The sequence below is a fragment of the Phocoena phocoena genome, chromosome 13, assembly GCF_963924675.1.
Source record: "Phocoena phocoena chromosome 13, mPhoPho1.1, whole genome shotgun sequence".
Classification (NCBI taxonomy): domain Eukaryota; kingdom Metazoa; phylum Chordata; class Mammalia; order Artiodactyla; family Phocoenidae; genus Phocoena; species Phocoena phocoena.
Genome location: NC_089231.1, coordinates 74,601,201 through 74,622,174, shown reverse-complemented (window position 1 = coordinate 74,622,174; position 20,974 = coordinate 74,601,201). Strand labels below are relative to the sequence as shown.

At 38.4% G+C, this 20,974-nt stretch overlaps 1 protein-coding gene across 1 annotated transcript in view; it reads left to right on the top strand.

Annotated features, from left to right (window-relative positions):
• The window catches only part of NAA25 (N-alpha-acetyltransferase 25, NatB auxiliary subunit), a 71,224-nt gene extending 50,514 nt beyond the window's left edge, over nucleotides 1–20,710 (top strand). Inside the window, exons 18-24 of the mRNA XM_065889837.1 lie at nucleotides 2,466–2,709; nucleotides 3,135–3,258; nucleotides 4,658–4,723; nucleotides 6,645–6,742; nucleotides 8,509–8,619; nucleotides 13,825–13,971; nucleotides 20,398–20,710. Coding sequence (XP_065745909.1) covers nucleotides 2,466–2,709; nucleotides 3,135–3,258; nucleotides 4,658–4,723; nucleotides 6,645–6,742; nucleotides 8,509–8,619; nucleotides 13,825–13,971; nucleotides 20,398–20,520 — 913 coding nt within the window. The 3' untranslated portion in view covers nucleotides 20,521–20,710. The remainder of the gene's footprint in view (nucleotides 1–2,465; nucleotides 2,710–3,134; nucleotides 3,259–4,657; nucleotides 4,724–6,644; nucleotides 6,743–8,508; nucleotides 8,620–13,824; nucleotides 13,972–20,397) is intronic.
• The last annotated feature ends 264 nt before the right edge of the window (nucleotides 20,711–20,974 follow it).

Sequence of the window (20,974 nt, the reverse complement as noted above, 5' to 3'; positions counted from 1 at the left end):
GTGGTGCACAGGCTTAGTTGCTCCGTGGCATGTGGGATCTTCCCGGGCCAGGGATCAAACCCATGTCCCCTGCATTGGCAGGCAGATTCTTAACCACTGCACCACCAGGCAAGCCCTATGTTAACTGTTTTCTGTACACACTGTCATAAAAAGATGCAGTTTGCAAAATAGTATAAACACTGTGAACCCATTTTATCTGTTTAAAGTATATTACATAAATATTTGTAGTTCATTTTTGTACATCGTATTGCAAAAGTCTGAAAGGCTCTATACCAAGCATGTTAATATTGGGGGTTCTCCATCAGTAGTAATGTTGTAGTTATGACTTGTTGACATTTCCGTTATAAACTTTTTTTTTTTTTTTTTTTTTTTTTTTGCGGTACATGGGCCTCTCACTGTTGTGGCCTCTCCCGTTGCGGAGCACAGGCTCCAGACGAGCAGGCTCAGCGGCCATGGCTTACGGGCCCAGCCGCTCCGCGGCATGTGGGATCTTCCCGGACCGGGGCACGAACCCGTGTCCCCTGCATCGGCAGGCGGACTCTCAACCACTGCGCCACCAGGGAAGCCCTCCGTTATAAACTTTAATTTTGAATTGTTTATGCAGAATAACTGGATTTATGTTGTGTTAGGCTGAAAGTTGACAATTTTGGCTACCATTTGTGGATTTTGACTTAGATTCATTATGCATATCAGAATCTTTTTTTTATAAGAGCATGGAAAAACATTTGTTGTAAACTGGTCTTTAACAAAGAATATTTAGTTTTTTTAAACATAAAGTTTGACTGGCAGTTAATAGTGTGAAGCAGATCATATTTGTATTGATTAAAAAATGAAACTTAGAAACTTAGATTTTAAAATCTAATTTAAAATCTAGTGACAGTGCTTAGCTTACTATTATTTATCATTTGAATCATCTAAATTTAGTGAGAATATTAATTGAGAATGTTTTTCTTTCTAATTTTTATACTCTGTAAATCACGGCCTTAAAAATAATAATGCATAATGAAACAATTCCAACATGAAAAGTGTTTTTTACTTTTGTTACATAAAAATAATTTGAGTGCTTACTTAATATACCTTGAGAGGTTATCTAGTAAATCACTAAATAGATGGTATCACTCAACAAATAATGTTATTATTTTCTGAAGGAATAAAGATTTCCAGTCATTAAACAAAAACTAAATAATCAAGTGTTCTGTATCAGGAATTCTAAATATGCCTTTCTAAGATCCTTTTTATGTGTCATTTTTACCCTGAAAGTTTTAACTAATTGAAGTGATGGTTCAAAATAAATTTTAGAAAACTTAGGATAGCATTGATTCTGTTCCTATAACAGAATCTCAGTGGAATATTTTTCCCAAGACTAATACAAATTTAATCTGATTTTTTTAAGACTTTGTTAGCTTCCATTTAAATGATAGTATAGGGACTTACCTGGAAATCAGGTCCAATGGTTAAGACTCCACTTTCCAATGCAGGGGGTGCGGGTTTGATCCCTGGTGAGGGAACTAAGATCCCACATGCTGCGGGGTACAGCCAAAAATTTTAAAAAAAGAAGGAAAAAAAAGATAGTACAAGCATATATTCTTTGGGAGCATTTTTTGTTCTTCAGACAAACAGAAGTGATTTTAATAAGGCTTAATAATATTTAATGGCAACCTTCTGTTCTATTTTAAAAATCTAGTCTTTTGACCACTTTGACTTTTTAAATACATGACATCTTTACCAAGTACACTGAAGGTCTATTATAGGGAGAACTGGTTGGAAGAAAATAAAAGTTTTGATTGTAAGTCATTCATTTAATTAAAAAACATTGCAAATACTGCATGTTGTTATTTATGTAAAATCAGATAAAAGACATTCTTGTCAGGTTCCAAAATTTGTATATACTTTTAGGTCATAAGAGTTAATAGTTTTATTTATTACTTTGTGTAGATTATGTTATTTATGTGTGAAACAAAGCAGGAAAATATATTGAGAAAGAATTTGTTTATGGAGGAGTTTTTTAATGTGTTATATTTCTTAAATGTAAACATATATTTCTAATGCGTACTTAAGTAATGTTTAAGGAAACCAAAGTAATGCATTGTTGTGCATGTTGGCAGTCAAAAATAAAACCATTTTGGTGGTTAAAAAATATATATATATTGTGGGTTCTTGGTTATCAGGTCCCGTTTTCCTTTTACTTTTTTTACTTTTCTGTCATTTGAATTTTTTATATTATGTATTTTATCATCAGAAAAATGAATCTCATGTAAGGGGAAAACGACCTGTTAGGTAGGTTATCTTTCCCATTTAATGGATACCGAAATGGGGACTTGGACTGTTTTGGTTTGTCCAAGATCATTCAGCTATTAAATGAAAGCTGAGACCATTCAAAGGCGTCTTGACTGATGAAAGTGAACTTTGAAAGCTTTAAAGTTAACATGAATAAAATGGATGGTTTGCGGATGTTTCTTTTTAAGGGATGTTTCTGAAGAACATAAGAAACTTTCCTTGGAGGAGGAGACAATGTGGTTAAGAATCCGTTCCTTAACCTTGAGGCTGATCAGTGGACTTCCAAGTCTTAACCATTCTGTTGGGCCAGAGAACTCAGAGAAGACCACTGAGAATGGAGTATCCTCCCGGATTGATATTTTCCGTTTGCTCCTTCAACAGCTGGAGGTGGCCCTGGAGACGGGAAAGCGATTTATTGAGAAGGACATTCAGGTATCATCAGTGCGTATTTACAATCAAAGCTGCAATAATATGTGACTGTCTTTTTGAAAATAGGAATTGGGGATGGGTGAGTAGTAAAGAACAGCATTTTGTCCCACTTTATGGCATCTACAGGAAAAACAAACTTTTTAAACTTGGGGAATTGCAGATGCTTCCTCAGTATCCAAATTGGATAGTGAGGAAAAGCAAAATAGCTTTTTTGTGATGGTAAACTTCTTAATACCTGTCAACAAATTAATACAGCGTTTCTGTTTTCACCATAATGATTTGGTTATTATTAGCTTGCTGATCAGTGCTTTGTAACTTAATCATGGAGATAGATTTTTATCCAGTTCCTTGTTTTCTCATTTTGTATTTTATGAATTTAAATTTCAGTGGATTTAAAGAACATTTAAAGAACTTTTTTTCCTTTCCAGTATCCTTTCCTTGGTCCTGTACCTACCAGAATGGCTGGATTCTTTAATTCTGGCTGTTCTCAGTGTCAGACCAGCTCTTTTTATCTTGTTAGTGATATTTATGAGCTGGACATCAATGGTTTAGGTAAGTGTATACTTGCATGAGTATGTTTACAGGGTCTTTGTCACTGAAAACTTAGTAAATGCAACAAAATATCTATAACCTCACATATTTGGAAAAATTTGGAGGAGATGGGAGGTGGAAGCTGTTCTGGAATCTCTGGTTTGCTATACAAGAAAGTCCATTAAACAGTTTACAAAATAATGTTTAGAAGCTTAAGTCCATTCCATATTTTTTTTTAATCCACCGTGCTGCGCCCCCCCACCCCCGCACCTCTAAATGCTGCTCACTCCCTTTCCCTCATTTTCCCACTTTTGTTTTAAGTCTGTTCCATATTTAAAATCATTTTTTAGGGCCAAAAGTTGAAGAAATCCTTGATTTGTTGAAATATTGTTGGATTTCAAGTTGAATTCTTTTCATTCATTCATTTAAAAATTTTTTTTAAATTGAAGTATAGTTGATTTACAATGTTATGTTAGTTTCTGTTGTACAGCAAAGTGATTCAGTTATACCTGTATATATATACATGTATTTTCATATCCTTTTCCATTCTGGTTTATGATAGGATACTGAATATAGTTCCCTGTGCTATGCAGTAGGACCTTGTTGTTTATCTGTTTTATGTCTAGTAGTTTGTATCTGCTAATCCCAAACTCCTAATTTATCCCTCCCTCATTCCCCTTTGATAACCATAAATTTGTTTTCTATGTCTATGAGTCTGTTTCTGTTTTATAAATAACTTCATTTGCATCAGATTAAATTCTTTACTTAAAAATGAAGGCCTAGGGACTTCCCTGGTGGTCCAGTGAGTAAGGCTCTGTGCTCCCAATGCAGGGGGCCGGGGTTTGATCCCTGGTTGGGGAACTAGATCCCGCATGCATGCCGCAACTAAGAGTTTGCATGCCACAACTAAGAAGTCTGCATGCTGCAACTAAAGATCCCTCATGCCACAACAGAGACCTGGTGCGGCCAAAATAAATAAATAAATATTTAAAAAAAGAAAGAAGAAGGCCTAAACTTTGTAGAGAAAAAGATTTTTTTCTAAGCTGTCAACCCAGCGAGAGTCACAAATACCATATAGGTCATGTTTTTTTATTTGTGTTTTGTTTTTCACAAGTCATAAGGCTTGTGGATCCTGTCATTTAGAGTATTTGAAACACATAGATTTCTGGTCCTCCTAGAGAATCTTAGGTAGTGCTTTTGGCAGAACAGTAATTAATACCTTTCTTTGCCTTTTTTCTTTCCCTTTCTCTTTCCTTTTCTCCTTTTCCTGTCCTTCATCTTTCTCTCAGTAATGGAATTTAGAGGCCTGTGGGTCTTAAGAGAAAACAAAATGTCCTTGCCTATGCTTCCAGGTATTGGTCTTACTTCTTTATCTTACTAAAAATTGAATTGAAAGTTTTTCATTGTGTTTCAATTTTAGAGGATACAATGGAGATCCAGGAGCGAGTAGAGAATAGTCTTAAGTCTTTACTAGAACAGTTAAAAGGTAAGTGGTCTTACTGTGGATTCCCATATTGTATCTGATTGTCTGACAATAGCTCATTTTTCCATAGAAACTTGCAAGAGGTTTTGAAAAATAATAATACACACGTTTTTGGTATTTTTAAAGACTTTGTTTCTAACTTTAAAAAGTTTTGATTACAAAAGTAGTAGACACCTATTGTAAAACAGTACACAAGTGGGTATGGTCTTTTCCCCTCTCCCAGCCCCATTCCTGCAGAAGTAAGTAGGTATGTGCTGTTGGCACTTTGCAGTCTGTATTTCTACATACCACCTAAACAGTCATATATGTGTGTATGGAAATACATAGTAGTGATTTTTTAAAAAAAATATATGAAAAGGTATAATACATGCTTTTCTGGCTTTAATTATTTGTTATCTTGGACATTTTACCATGTCAGTTATATACACACCCCATTTGTTTTAAGGGCTGCATAATATTCCACAGTATTGTATCAGTGTACCAGATTTATTTATATGCTCTGAGTACATAATATATTACGCATAACAATGATGACATAAATATTTGGGACACAATTGTTTGGGTACTTATTTGAGTATTTCCTTGGGGTTAAATTCCTAGCAATGAAATTATTTGGTAAAGAATATACATATGCATTTTCTTTTAACTCTCTCAAATACTTAAAAAAATTATTATTATTTTATTTAACTATAGTTGATTTACAATACTGTGTTAGTTTCAGGTATACACCTTCAGATTCTTTTCCATTATAGATTATTGTGCATTTTAAATCTATAAGGGTCTTTCTTTTTAGGAGCCTAAAAAGTCTTTTATTTTGTTGCTCAAATGAAGACTGAGAATTAAAAGATGATCAGGATTATGAGAATAAAACCTGGTATTTGTTATGAAGGTGCATTTCTACCATGCACATTGGTCTTTTAGTCTATAATGGCACAAGTTCTTTTAAACCATCCACTTGAAGTCTTATTTTTATTGTGCCAGTGGCCTATCTCTGGAAAGGTGTAGCTGGTGTTTATTTATTTTTTAAACAGTTATCCCATATTTTATTTTATTTATTTTTTAAAAATTATTTATTTATTTGGTTGCGCTGGGTCTTAGTTGCGGCAGGCAGCCTCCTTAGTTGCGGCTCACAGGCTCCTTAGTTGCAGCACGTGGGCTTCCTTAGTTGTGACATGTGAACTATTAATTGTGGTGTGCATGTGGGATCTAGTTCCCTGACCATGGATTAACCCAGGCCACCTGCACTGGAAGTGTGGAGTCTTAACCACTGGACCACCAGGGAAGTCCCCGTAGCTGGTGTTTAGACCCTAGAATATATAATTTATAAGTCTGCCTTTTATGTTTTGAAGACAATAGAGCAGTAGTCATGTGGCTTTTTAAAGAGCTTAAAATAGGGCTTCCCTGGTAGCACAGTGGTTGGGAGTCTGCCTGCCAATGCAGGGGACACGGGTTCAAGCCCTGGTCCAGGAAGATCCCACATGCTGCGGAGCAGCTAAGTCCATGAGCCACAACTGCTGAGCCTGCGCTCTAGGGCCCACGAGCCACAACTACTGAGCCCACGTGCCACAACTACTGAAACCCACGCGCCTAGAGCCTGTGCTCCACTACAAGAGAAGCCACTGCAATGAGAAGCCTGCGTACCGCAATGAAGAGTAGTCCCCGCTCGCCACAACTAGAGAAAGCCTGAGGGCAGCAACAAAGACCCAATGCAGCCAAAAACAATAAATAAATAAAATAAAATAAACTTAAAAAAAATAAAGAGCTTAAAACAGATATTCTTTGGTGTTTGTTTCATTGGGGTGGGGGAGCTTTCTGGATTAAGTCTTTTTATTTGCTTATTCTTTATTAGATTGTGCATTGTGTTCCTAAAAATAACATTGAAACAAAAGCTGACTAAAACCGTAAACTGTTTTTCTGTTTTCAGATGTCTTTAGTAAATGTAAAGGTGATCTCTTAGAAGTTAAAGATGGTAACTTGAAAACACATCCTACTCTTTTAGAAAATCTAGTCTTCTTGGTTGAGGTATGTTTTTGTTCTCTTTGTGAAAAACTCAGTTTTCCTTAATTGTATGCAGGATTAATTTTTCAAAAATGAACAGGTAATAGGCACCTTATGCCTGTAATTTAACCGTTCACTCCCACCTTTTGTTAATTGAAAAGCAATTTCAATTTTCTGAACTAATTCCTTCCAAGGGTATCAGGAGAATTTCATTCATAATGTTAGGGTAAAACTTCTTGAAATTTGCTTTACAAATCTCTAAAGATTCCTCAGATTCACTGCAAATCTAGCTCTCTTCTGTTCATTTTCCTTTTTGACTCAACTGTTATGTAGTTTAAGTTAATTCTGCCAGCTTTCTAAATTTGTTGCTGCTGTTCACTAATTGCTGAGATTCTGCATTATGAAAGAGGATCCAGGAGCTGATGTAGCAAAACACTTCTTTTCTTTTAGCCAGAGAGAGAGAGAAGGATCACAAACACTCATAATCCATTATCTTTTTTCCGTTTATTTTGTCACATGTTTATTTACTTTCTTTTTCTACTAGTCTGTAAGCTTCCTGAAGGCAATATTCTCTGTTTTGGTGACATTTTAAGTGCCTAAGAGATACTTAATGAGTGAATGAGAAATAATTGCATGTATATATGTACATGAATACACTGTAGCATAGGTGAAGACGTGAAAACACCTAACTTAATTCAAAGGAGAATATGTGCTGACCAACTGGGGAGATTTCTTCATACACAATTTAAGGTTTGCAGGTGAGGCAGTATCTTACCTGGATGGAGAGGTGGGTGGGGAGAGGCATATTTTACAGAACTTTTGGATTCCATACCTAGGAATTTGGACTTTTCACTTCAGTGAAAAGGATTTTAGTGGATCCCCATCTCCTGCAAGGAAGTGAAAGAAAATTGGACTGAGTAGAGCAGGTGTCCTGAACCCCCGGGCCACGGACTGTTAACCAGTCTGTTAACAGACTGTTAGGAACTGGGCCGTACAGCTGGAGGTGAGCAGCAGGTGAGCGAAGCTTCGTCTGTGTTTACAACTGCTCCCCATCACTTGCATTACCGCCTGAGCTCTGCCTCCTGTCAGATCAGCAGCGGCATTAGATTCTCATAGGAGCGCGAACCCTACTGTGAACTGTGCATGCGAGGGATCCAGGTTGCGTGCTCCTCATGAGAATCTAAATGCCTGATGATCTGAGTTGGAGCTGAGGCAGTGATACTAGCACTGGGGAGTGGCTGCAAATACAGATTATCATGAGCAGAGAGGTTTGACTGCACAGAGACCATAATAAATCAGTTGCTTGCAGACTCATATCAAAACCCTATCAAGTGAACAAACAAGCTCAGGGCTCCCACTGATTCTGCATTATGGTGAGTTGTATAATTATTTCATTATATATTACAGTGTAATTATAATAGAAATAAAGTGCACAGTAAACGTAATGAGCCTGAATCATCGCCAAACCATCCCCCCGTCCATGGAAAAATTGTCTTCCACGAAACCAGTCCCTGGTGCCAAAAAGGGTGGGGACCACTGGAGTAGAGGATGAGTTTAGAGCTGGGAGAGCCAGAAGAAAGAATAAAGACAGTATTCTGAGTGGGAGATGAAGAAGACCTGGATCAGTGTGGTGATTGTAGAAATTAGAGAGTGGAGAGTTACAAGAGAACTTGAAGAGATTTGCATAGAAGAGCTGTTTGCATAGAATTTGTATAGTTCATAATCTTTGTTCTTGATAGATATCTTGAGTGTAATCCTTATTGATGAATTTGCAATTTTTCCTCTTTCAGACTATTTCTATTATCCTTTGGGTGTCCAGTTACTGTGAGAGTGTCCTGCGACCATACAAATTAAATTTACAGAAAAAGAAGAAGAAGAAAAAAGAAACCAGCATCATCATGGTAATAACAGAGAAAACACAAGTAACAATCTGGCTGCATGCTGCCTTTTCTTTTCACTGTTTTCCTGCATTTTGTAAGAGATCATAGTACCCAATATGCATTCATTTTTTCTCCCCAGCTTTTAAAAAAAAATATACACCTGCAGAAAAGCTGAAAGACTAGTATAATGACACCCAGACATCCTTACCTAGATTTACCACTTGTTAACAATTTGCCACATTGGCTTTATCTCTCTCTCTCTCTCTCTCCCTCCCTCCCTCCCTCCCCCTCCCTCCCTCTCCCTCTCCCTCACCCTCTCCCTCTCCTTCTCTCTCTCTCTCCTTCTCTCCCTCCCTCCCTCTCCCTCTCTCCCTCTCTCTTCTCTCTCTCTCTCTCTCTCTCCCCCCCACCTCTCTCTCTCATTCTCTACCCCCCCCACCCCCATTTGTTGAACCATTTGAAAGAAAAGTACAGACTGTGATACTTAACACACCAGGGTAGAACAGGGGCAGTCTCCTACAAAGCCATAATACTCAAGATATTTTCATACTCAAGATATTTAATATTGATACAATAATATTATAATGTCCATATTAACCTTTTCCCTGTTATCCCAGTTACATCCTGTATAGTCTTTTTCAAAATACTAGAATCCTACTAAGGATCTGACACAGCTTTTAGTTGTCATTTCTCTGTACCTTTCTTTCATCAAGCGTACTTCCTTAGCTTTTGTTTGTCTTTATTATTGAAAAGTCTAGCAAGGTTTTTGGTAGAGTATCCCACAGTCTGGATTTGGCTAATTGTTTCCATAGATTTAGGTTAAACATAGATGCTGTATCCTTTTTAGCAATTAAATTAGGAGGCACTAATGTTGTTATGTCCCATTATTGATAATTTCAGATTTAATTATTTGATAAAGGAAGTATCTGCTGGATTTCTTTATTGTAAGAGTGTCTTTCCTCCCCGTGTAATTAATCTGTGAGATGATGCTTTGAGACTCTGAATATCCTGTTCCCCACCAGCCTTTCACCCACTGGTTTTAACATCCATTGTTAGTCTAACTTGCATGAATCATTTATTTCTTTGGTGGTTCCACAATGGTGATTTAAAAAAATTCTACCAATCATTTATCATTTATTAACTGGCATTCTGTAAAAATAGAGCTGTATATTTTTAATATCACTATTTTAGTATCACTGTGGACTCATTCTTTTTTAAATTTACCTTGTAAACCATTATCATCATTTTCTTTTGGATGCACAGATTTGGCTAATGGGAGCCACTTTAAGCTGGTTCCCGTCCTTGAACATCATTGGTCTTTGAGCCCTTACTGTTTGAAACAACAAAAATGCTCCAAGCACTTTGTACTCGCCCACTGAACTGAAATCAGTCATTTTTTTCAATGAGCCCTGGTTCCTTTATGGGGAATGGTATTCAAAATACCAAGATCTAGTTGTTAGGTATACTAATTGCTATTAGAGTTTTACTGTTTCTAGTTAATGGCCATGAAGAGAGACAGGAAATTTATTTACACACACACACACACACACACACACACACACACACAGTTTTAAATAATTAATTCTTACTGATACCTCCAGTTTTAATCCAATATCAGTGTTCTTCCTTCCATTCCTTCCCTCATTCCATATTTGTAGTTTTCTTTTCAGAGTAAGAACCATGGTTCCCAACAGCATCAATATATTTATTCATTTGCTGTTTTACAATAAATACTAAATAGTTTTGGAATTAGTACATTGGTTCCACTACCAGTTCCAATAACAAACCCACTAAATAAAGTTCAAATTTTTGCATTTCTTTTTTGTCCTTAAAATATGTTCCAGTGAATGTAGACAGTTGAGGTACTCTGTAAAAGCACTGGAATTATAAACTCAGATTATATTAGTGTGATGTAAATAAGATTCATCTATTTCTGTTTGTATTCAATTTTGGAGTTTCCTCCCATCTTAATTGATTTAATTTTTGCATGTGTAAAACATTAACATAATTTATATCCTTTTCATAAGGAAAGATGTTTAGGATTTATTCTCTAATGGCATGCTATTTTGTTAATGTTCGAATTTATCTTATTATTAATGGAAGACTTTTGTTCACTGTAGGAATATAGTAACATTGTCGTTTGAAAATGTTGATGGATTTATTAGTAATATTAACTTCCTGCACAATTCAGTAACAATTTTAGATTTGACACTTGTCCTGGGTGTTGCCATTCATTCATTTCTCTCCTTCACTTTGTTCAAGATAATTTAACAGACCATGAGTGCAGTTTGAAAGAATTGATCAGAGTTGTGTGATTACTTTCTCTTCTAATGAAAACCTACACTCCTAGTACTTGTCAGATAGCTTTTGGTATTTGAATTTTGTGAGAGTTTTTGTAGTTACTGCTTTTCTAATTTCCAAAAATGAGAATAGCCGCCTATTTTTCTGATTGTCAGTGTAACCTAAATATATGAATAAAGTGAAGATCACCCGTTTTCCCAGCAAACAGAGATAGCCACTGCATACAAACCAGAATCATGCTCTATAGAAAGTTCTGCAACTTTGCTATTTGTTTTTGTTTTCACTTAATAGGGTATCTTAGACATCTCTTCATTTCAGCAAATATAGATGTATCATTACTTTTAATGGTTATGTACTATCCTGTTATATTAATATATCATAACTTATTCCCATTGTTGAATGTTTAGTTCTGATTTTCTTTTAATATTATAAATAGTGCTGCTATTAAAACATGGACAGGGCTTCCCTGGTGGCGCAGTGGTTGAGAGTCCGCCTGCCGATGCAGGGGGGGCGGGTTTGTGCCCCAGTCCGTGGGGATCCCACGTGCCGCGGAGTGGCTGGGCCCGTGAGCCATGGCTGCTGAGCCTGCGCGTCCAGAGCCTGTGCTCTGCAGCGGGAGAGGCCACAGCAGTGAGAGGCCCGCGTACTAAAAAAAAAAAAAGGACAAGCACAAGATGAATTTATAATATGATTTCCTTAGGCTATCTCTTAGATCTGACATTACTATGTATACAGGTTTCCCCTGCTATCCAGAAGTATAGCGTTCCTTTGAAACCTTTCGTAAGCCCAGGTGGCATAAAGGGAAGAAGCAATTACCTTAGGACGATGGATGCACAAAGTAAATTGAGATAAAGCACAGATGCTTACAGACATAGTTCACCGCTGTGGCGGCTTGATGTTGAGTGGCACTTCCGGTGCCACTCTTGCTGCTAACGGTGTGCGCTGCTTCTGTAGCAGCTTGCTGCAAACACTTTTTGCCACCTTTTAACTGTAAAAGCGAAAATCCTCTTTGGATTTCTTTTGGTTAGCCAAAACAGGTACTAATGTAGGTCTTTCGTGAAAGCTAAGTGGCGTGAAGCGAACTTTCAAAAAGCTGGAGATACCTGTTTTTACATTCCCCAGTGGTGTGGTGTGTCTGTATCCTTACCCATTAGATAGGCAAACATTGGTACTCTCCTTTTTCCAATTTGCGTTAAAAAAATTCTATTGATGTTGCACCTTCAAAGAAGACTTCTTGAGTGAAAAGCTGGCCTTAACTAGTTGATTGGCTAGGTTTCTTGTGTTTATCTGTTTTTTAAATTGTATCACTGCTGGGATTTCTTTGATATATTTTCTGTTTCTGTCTTTGCCCAAGTTTCCTATTGTGGTGGTAGTATTTTTTCCATTGATATATTTTGAGCTATTAGATACTCTTAACATAGTGTTAACACAATCCTTTTTCATATATGATGCAGTTTTTTTCAGTTTGACATGTCTTTTAACTTGAGTGATTTTTTTGTCAATATAGTAGTTTTTAAAAAATAAGATTTTTTGTCATGCCTAACTCCTTTGAATTAATGCTTAGATCATTGGTTTTATGGTTTTATCCTTTTTCTAATGGGATTTGGACTCCAAATTTGCTGCTAATCACCACTTTATGTTTATCCCACAAATTTGGTACTTCATATCTTCATCTGACACAGCAAACATTTTTTTCTAATACTTCTTGTGATTTATTCTTTGACCATTGTTTAGGTGCTATTCAATAATTTCCAAATGTATGGTGATTAAAAAATCTTTTTTAGTTCTTGTATAATTTTTAAAGGTTACTTTCCATTTACAGATATTACAAAATATTGGCTATATGCCCCATGTTGTACAATACGTCATTGAGCCTATCTTAACCCAGTAGTTTGTACCTCCCACTCCCCTACCCACCTATTGCCCCTCCCCCAAGATTTTTTTTAAACTGTTCTTAGGTTAGTATTATGTTTAGAAAGACCTTTTCAATTTATGATCGCAAAAGCCACTACCTAAATCCTCTTCTGGTGCGTCGATGGATTTTTTAAAAAAATTTAAGTATTTAAATCTGTCTGGAATTTATTTTGTTATTTATTATTTTATTTATTTTATATTTCACAATATGTCTAGCTAGCTATTCAGTACCATTCATCCACTTGAAAACCACTGTTTTGAAAGGTCACCATTTAAATTCCTTTATATTCTTTGCTCTATCTTGGGATTTGTGTTCTTTCAGTCTTTGTCAATTTACTTATATGCCAGTCCCATTGGGATTTGATGTAACTTTATAATATACTCTAATATCTATTAGGGCAAGTTCCCCATAACGGCTCTTTTTCAGAATTTTCTTGATTGTTGTCACCCATCATTTTTTCCATTAGAATTTAGAATTTCTGTTTCTGTTATTAACATTAGAGGAAATCTCAAAGACATAAAGAGAAGAAATGAAGACTTGGTTCTTCTCATCTCCTTTAGTGGTCTAGGAGATTCCCAACCTGAAGTTGAATAATGACCAACTAAGATTTTTTATTTGTTTTTTCACCTCTACTTCCCCAGAGTGAAATAAAACCACACTGAAAAAAAGTCATCATTACTGAGTTAGCATTTGGTGGCTATTAAATTTACCTTGGTTTGAGAGACTCTCTTAATATCCAAAACTGTATCTATCCTTGTTACTATTTTTTTTTGTGGGGACTACACCACACACCATGTGGGATCTTATTTCCCCAACCAGGGATTGAACCCCCACGCCCCCTGCTGTGGAAGTGCAGACTCTTCACCACTGGATCTCCAGGGAAGTCCCATCCTGTTACTATTAATAGAATTAAGTAATGCTATAGCATGAAATTAGTATATCTTATGTGATATAGCATGGGAGAAATATGTTTGATAATCTTTCAACTTTTTAAAAATCTTTTTTTCCAGCCACCTGTCTTTACCAGTTTCCAAGACTATGTTACTGGGCTTCAGACTTTAATTTCAAATGTTGTGGATCATATTAAAGGACTTGAAACACATCTAATTGCACTTAAACTTGAAGAACTTATTTTAGAAGACACTTCCCTCTCACTGGTAAGAGACTGTATGGTAAGAGACTATAGTTGATCAGCAATAATTTATATATAGATATTCAAGTGTTCTTATTGTTATCACAGGGACAAGTTAATTTTTAATTCATTATTCTCTCCTTATGGGACTTGTGATTAGAAGGTGCCTGGCACTGGTTTTTTGCTGTGGTCTTGGTGGTGGTGGTGTCTCCTCCCCCTTCATCCCCCCTCCCGCTTTCCACCTTTGAATACATTTTTGGGGGTGTTCTTTTATTATGAAAACAACTGATGAATTGTTGAAGAGTAGAATTAGCATTGTCCCTGTTTTGAGCACCATAGGAAACCAGCCATACTTTTGAGATTCAGGGACAATCTCCTTGACTGAGAACTTACCTGCTGTTGGATTGGCTGGTTTCTTTGCCAGCCCAGCTATTATCACATGGAAAAGGAAAGATGCTGGACATCAGAACTAATTATGTCAGTAATAATGAGGCCAGAGCAAGCCAGCCAAAAAGGAATGGAAACAAGTATGGAATCAAAGGTACTAGTCAGTTTTCTCCTGATCATTATTTTAGGCTGGTTTCTTAAAATTCTGCTAGCAAAATCCCTGATAAAGTCTCACTTTAAAAAATGTGGATTCTTGGGCTTCCCTGGTGGTGCAGTGGTTGAGGGTCTGCCTGCCAATGCAGGGGACGCGGGTTCATGCCCTGGTCTGGGAGGATCCCACATGCCGCGGAGTGACTAAGCCCGTGAGCCATGGCCGCCGAGCCTGCGCGTCCAGAGCCTGTGCTCCGCAACCGGAGAGGCTACAACAGTGAGAGGCCCACGTACCAAAAAAAAAAAAATGTGGATTCTTTTAAAAAAGTTAATTAAATAAGACAAACAAATGGTGTCAGGTGAGTTAACATGCACCAGCTTGGAGTAGGTTTAGGATTTTGATAGGAGCCAGAAGAGCAATGGTGGAGCCACCTGATTCTGGCTAGTTGTTCCAGTGATGAAACTCCGATCATGAGGAAACGCTTTCCTTGAGTATTTTGTCTGACCTAAGCCTCTGCTGATGAGGAAGCTCATCCAGCAATCTGAGGGCAGGCATCATCCTAGCCTAAGACCTCCACCCAGGCCCTTCTAGGGAAGGGAGTGAATGGAATCTTGCTTGGCACACCAGCTTTAAAAGGTTGTAAGCCCCTCTTTTGTAAAATGTCAACATGTTAGAGCTTTGAAAAAAGGGCTTACTGTGGGAAAGGGCTCAGAGCATTTAACATTTCCAAAGACTGATTAAAGAAAGCAGACAAGTGTTGGCTAGAAGTTTGGTTTTAGCCAGTTAAGCTATATATTCAACTGCTTTCTTATGTACACTAGAATGAATATAGACTTCAGTGGTAATTAGAGGTACTGATTGATGGATTATTAATTCTTTAGTATTTTTGTCTTCCTTTTTTTAAGCCTTACATTGTTTTAAAAAGTAAAATATGTACATGGTAAAAAAAAAAATTCAGAGTAAAGAAAGAATATCCAGTGAATTGCCTCCTTTCCATTCTAACCCATTCCCTAGTTCCCTTTTTAGAGGGAACTGCTGTTATCAATGATTTCTTGTGTAATCTTCCTGAGTTAGAGAACCCATTTACAAGTACGTTATGACCGTGCCCCTCCCCCCCACATCTTGCCTTTAAACACAAATGATAGCGTATTATACATATTGTTTAGTCTCTTGTTTTTGTGTTTAGTCTTTAGGAGATCGTTACATATAAGTAACTTATCTACCTTGTTCCTTTTAACTGCTCTGTAGTGTTTCACTGTTTCTTTACAGACAAAAATGTATGCTTGTTACAAGAGAATTAGAAAATAGAGAGTAGCACCTCCCAGTCCCACCATCCAGAACCACCTCCACCTCTCCCTCTTCTCTATCCCCTTTAAACACATTTGTGTCTGCCATTAGCCTTTATGACTTCCAGGTACTTGGTTACCCAGTAAAGGCCTAGTAATTAAATCCTTGTGAAACAGGTACATCCCAGGCAGGAATCTGCCTTCCGCCCCCACGTGCATGCCAAAAGGTCTTTGCTAGTCCTTTTGGACCCCTTTTACCTATAAAGAGATCTGGTAATTCATAGTAGTAATTTGGAGCTGTTTAACTTTTGACTTTTTAGATTAAATGCAAACTCATTCTGTGCTCTAAACTCCCATCCCCTTTTGTGAATAGTATAGAAAAGTAAGAACTCGAAATTATAGTACCTATTTTTTAAAATCTTAAGGATTGCACACTTGGACAGATGTCACATTGCTTCATGTGGTTGGGCTTTGCCGGACATCTTTGAGATTTTCAATAAGTAGATATAAATTTATTGAGCTCACTATTGTTGGGCTTAAAGCTTGTAGAAATATAATGATCAAAGACCTACTGTAGAGTCTGGCTGTAGAGCGATGCATACAAATTACTAAATTGGAGATATGATATAGGCACAGAAATCTGAGTGAGTCAAAAAGAGTCTCACTGGAAAGGGGACATTTGAGAATTAATAAATTTTCACCAGGCAGACAGGAATGGAGGAAAGGAATCCCAAGCAGGAGGAGGCACAGACAACAGCACAGAGGCAGGAAAGTGAATTGTGTGGTGCACCATGAGTCATTTGGCAGAGCCAGAGCCCATGGTGATTTCGGACGCAGGCAGTAGTAAGCGGCAGCTTGCATCAAGCAGCAGTGAGCAGTAGTAGGAAGCAAGATCTTAGTTCCCAGACTGGGAGTCCTAACCACTGGACCACAGGGCCCAGCAGCTAGGGCCTGGGTCCCTAGTCCTTACATGTCTTGGCAAGAAAGAATTCAGGCAAGGAGGCAGAAGGTAAAGAAAAGTAAGAAGTTTATTGGAAAAGCAAAGTACATGTGGAAAGATGCATGGGCGAACTCAGAGAGTAGCGCCTTTGGGAAGTTTAAATCCTTTATAAGGTGTCAGTCTTCGGGTCTTCATTTTCTTTTTGGCCAGTTGTATTGTTTGACCCCAGGGCTAATTCTGGACCCTCCCCTGGGTGCGCACGCACCTCTAAGTTAAGATGGATCCCACTGCAAAGGCCTCTGGGAGGAGATGGCAGGACTTACTATGGTCTGGCGTCTCCTGCCTTTTTGACGCTGTGTAGGCTTTTGCACATGCGTAGTGTTTCCCTTGCCCCAAGGATGGGAGGTGTGTGACCTCTGGATCATTTAATAGGGTTTAGTCCCAGTCTGTCCCTGCCATAAAAATGCCCAGTGTCCGGTTATTTACCCTGTTCCTGTTGCTGGGTTTTTTTTTGTTTTTTTTTTTTTGCGGTACGCGGGCCTCTCACTGCTGTAGCCCCTCCCGTTGCGCAACATAGGCTCCGGACGCGCAGGCTCAGCGGCCATGGTTCAAGGGCCCACCCGCTCCACGGTGTGTGGGATCTTCCCGGACCGAGGCACGAACCCGTATCCCCTGCATCCGCAGGCGGACTCTCAACCACTGCGCCACCAGGGAAGCCCCTGTTGCTGGTTTTTATATTGAGGTGCACATCTCGAAATATAGACAGGAGTCCAGTCATAAACATGTAGTCCTGGAGCCCGTTTGTCTCTTGCTTCAGGAAATGTAAATAGGGACTGGTAATGAATGTCCAGCCTGGAGCTTATCTTCTCCTCATCCCATGAGGTGTGAACAGGAGGCCAGTTGTAAATGCCTAGCCTGGAGCCCATCTATCTCCTGCCTCAGTGGTATGTGGGAAGGACTGTTGGATACAAAGGTGACAGGCATAGTAGCCCTGCTGTTGTCAAGAGGATTGAGTGGTTGTTCTTGTTGAAAGATCTATCTGCCTCCTGAAATGAGGAATAAGATTTCTCATTTTGATTATTCTAGAGGTTATCCTTAACTCTGGGCTACTTGCTAGATTTTCCAAGCCCTGGTTCTGTCTTCATCTTTTGACCTTGGGAAAGTCGCTTAACCTCTTTGGGCCTCAATTTCTTTATTTGGAAAATGGAAATCATAATAATGTTAATGCAAGCTCGCATGCCCAGTGCACAGTGAGCCCAAACAAACTGAAACATTGGAGTTTGGAGCAGAGAAAGGTTTATTGCAAGACCATGCAAGGAGACGGGTGGCTCATGCCCTAAAAGCCCAGAACTCCCTGAAGGGTTTCAGCAAAGCATTTTTAAAAGCCAGGTGAAGGAGGAGGGTCGCAGGGTGTGTGATCAGATCGTGCACAGTTCTCTGATTGGCTGATGATGGGGGAACAGGGTGGTGTCACAGGGGTTAACTTTATCAGTCCTTAGGCTCCAGGAGGCCTGGGGCTTATGTGCTCATGGTCATCAAGTAGTTAACATCTTCCATTTGGTGGGGGGATTGATTTCACATCTGCAAAACAACTCAGGAAATTTGCATCAAATACTATTATCTAGGTACTTCAGAGAAGAGCTAAAGCAGAGGATATGGGGGAAGGCCTGTCCCAGGAAGGCCCCATAGTGTCCTGCTCAGATAAAATAATACCTACTTCATAGGGTTATAGTGAAGATTAAACAAAACAATAATGGCTGCATATTGCCTTATTTTGTTAAAGTCATGATACATATAACATACTGAGCAGCACGGGCCACCAAATATTGGATCCATGTAGTGCTCAGTACTTTCTTTTGGGTTAAAAAAGAAAAAAGAAAAAAAAACAACTTCAGTTCCATTTACATTAGGTTCACTTTTTTCTTTCCTTCCTTTCTTTCTAAACTTGAAACACTATGAACAAGGCCTCTGGAGTACTACCTCTAGTCCTGGTCCCCTTTCCTCTTCCCTAGCAGTATCCACTGAAACTGGTTGTATGCCAAGACACCCCTCCCCTCCTTTTTAAAATATTTATTTATTTTGGTTGCACCAGGTCTTTGTTGCAGCATGTGGGATCTTTTAGTTGCAGCATGTGGGCTCATAGTTATGGCATTCGAACTCTTAGTTGTGGCATGCATGTGGGATCTAGTTCCCAACTAGGGATCGAACCTGGGCCACCTGCATTGGGAGCGTGGAGTCTTACCCACTGGACCACCAGGGAAGTGTCCTCCTCCCCACCCTTTTTTAAAAATCCATCTGGTCTTAATGTAACTTTATAATGTACTCTAACATCTGTTAGGTTTTTTTAAAGTAAATTATATACACTTTATTTTATTCAGAAGCATAAACTCAACCAATGAGTTTTTCACTCAACCAATATTCAAGAGTTCTGTTCAGGCTGCTGCATCTAGATCAATCTTGTTCTTTTAAACAACTGTACAGTGTTCAAAATATGAATGTACCACTTCCATTGGACATATTTTAGGTTGTTTCTGTACATTTGCTTTTACATATAGTACTGAATGAAATGTATTTGTGTACATACCTTTTTATGCACTTGTTGGGTCATAAAATGTGCTTATCTGGTTTCTTTTGGGCTTTAAAGTACTGCCAACTTCATGTAAAGCTAACCAGTTTTCAGCCAACCTTCTTTCTGTGTTTGAACACTCCATCCCCTTTATTTTTTGTGCTTTCTACCACAGGTCAAACGTGCAGCAAATATTTAACTCACATATTTGAGCAGCCTTAGGAAAACTGGTCTTTTTTAGCTGTTTGGCCTCTGGAACACGATCGTGGACTTTGTCAATATGGAGGGAGGCCTGTCAATATTGTAACTAGAAAAGATGATACTGGTAAATTTGATGCCCTTAAAAAGTGGCTGTGATAAGTCTAAATGAATAATAAATTTCTACTTTTTTTCCGATGAAACTAATAATAAGAAATCTCAATTTTTCCACTTTGTACAGCTCATAACAAAATAGTAGTGATTTTATGGCTAAAGTACTTAGTAATAATTTTCTAACTTATTTTCTTTTTCTAAAAAAGTATTTATTATATATTTATTTACTTATGGCTGTGTTGGGTCTTCGTTTCTGTGCGAGGGCTTTCTCTAGAAGTGGCAAGCGGGAGCCACTCTTCATCGCGGTGCGCGGGCCTCTCACTGTCACGGCCTCTCTTGTTGCAGAGCACAGGCTCCAGACGCGCAGGCTCAGTAGTTGTGGCTCACGGGCCCAGTTGCTCCGCGGCATGTGGGATCTTCCCAGACCAGGGCTCGAACCCGTGTCCCCTTCATTGGCAGGCAGATTCTCAACCACTGCGCCACCAGGGAAGCCCCTAACTTTTTCTCTTGATGAAAACTAGAAATCAGAAATCTCGCTTTTCCGACTTGATATAATTTATAACAAAGGTTACTTGAAAGATTGGTAATGCTAAAGCAACAGGGGTCTCAGTGAAAAGTCACATGGAAAAATATACATCTGTGATGAGTTTAGCCATCTTTGCATTTAATGAAATTGAAAATGACCCACTCTATTCTGATGGAGCTTGCAGTGAGACCAGAGGTAGTGGTAATTTTAATTTATACCTGAGGATCTCTAATCTGGGGGAATGCTTTCTGAGCAAGACCACTAATTCTTATTTCCTTTGTAGGAAGAGAGAAAATTTTCAAAGACTGTACAAGGGAAGGTGCAGAGCAGTTACCTGCACTCACTTCTGGAAATTGGGGAGCTGCTGAAAAAAAGACTTGAGACTACAAAGAAACTAAAAATTTAAGTTAGTGTGAACCACAAGCACTGATGACTCTACAACAGAAAATGACATCATCTTCCCAGGCAAAAGCTACATCTGATTGACCATCATTTTAATCCAGAACTTCCTCATAAAATGCATGAAGGACTTTGATCGTGAATTAATTTTTTAGGTATTAAATGTGTACAACTGATTAAATTATTGTATATAAACCAGAAGCAGGACCCTCATCTGGGTTTGACCACTTTTTATACATGTTCATATGCATATGGCAGCCACAAGAGAACCCCACTCTTCTTCCCTTCTATCACCAGAAACATCTGGTGGGGTGGGGGGAAAGCAGCAATAGAAATTAAGCATAAAGCATTGACCTCAGAGCAGCTGAATGGCCCTACCATTATAGCAGTGTGTGTTTTGGTCTGGTCCTTGAGCCTTAGGAAGCAGAAAGCAGAAGAGGGGGACCATGATTGGGAGCAGG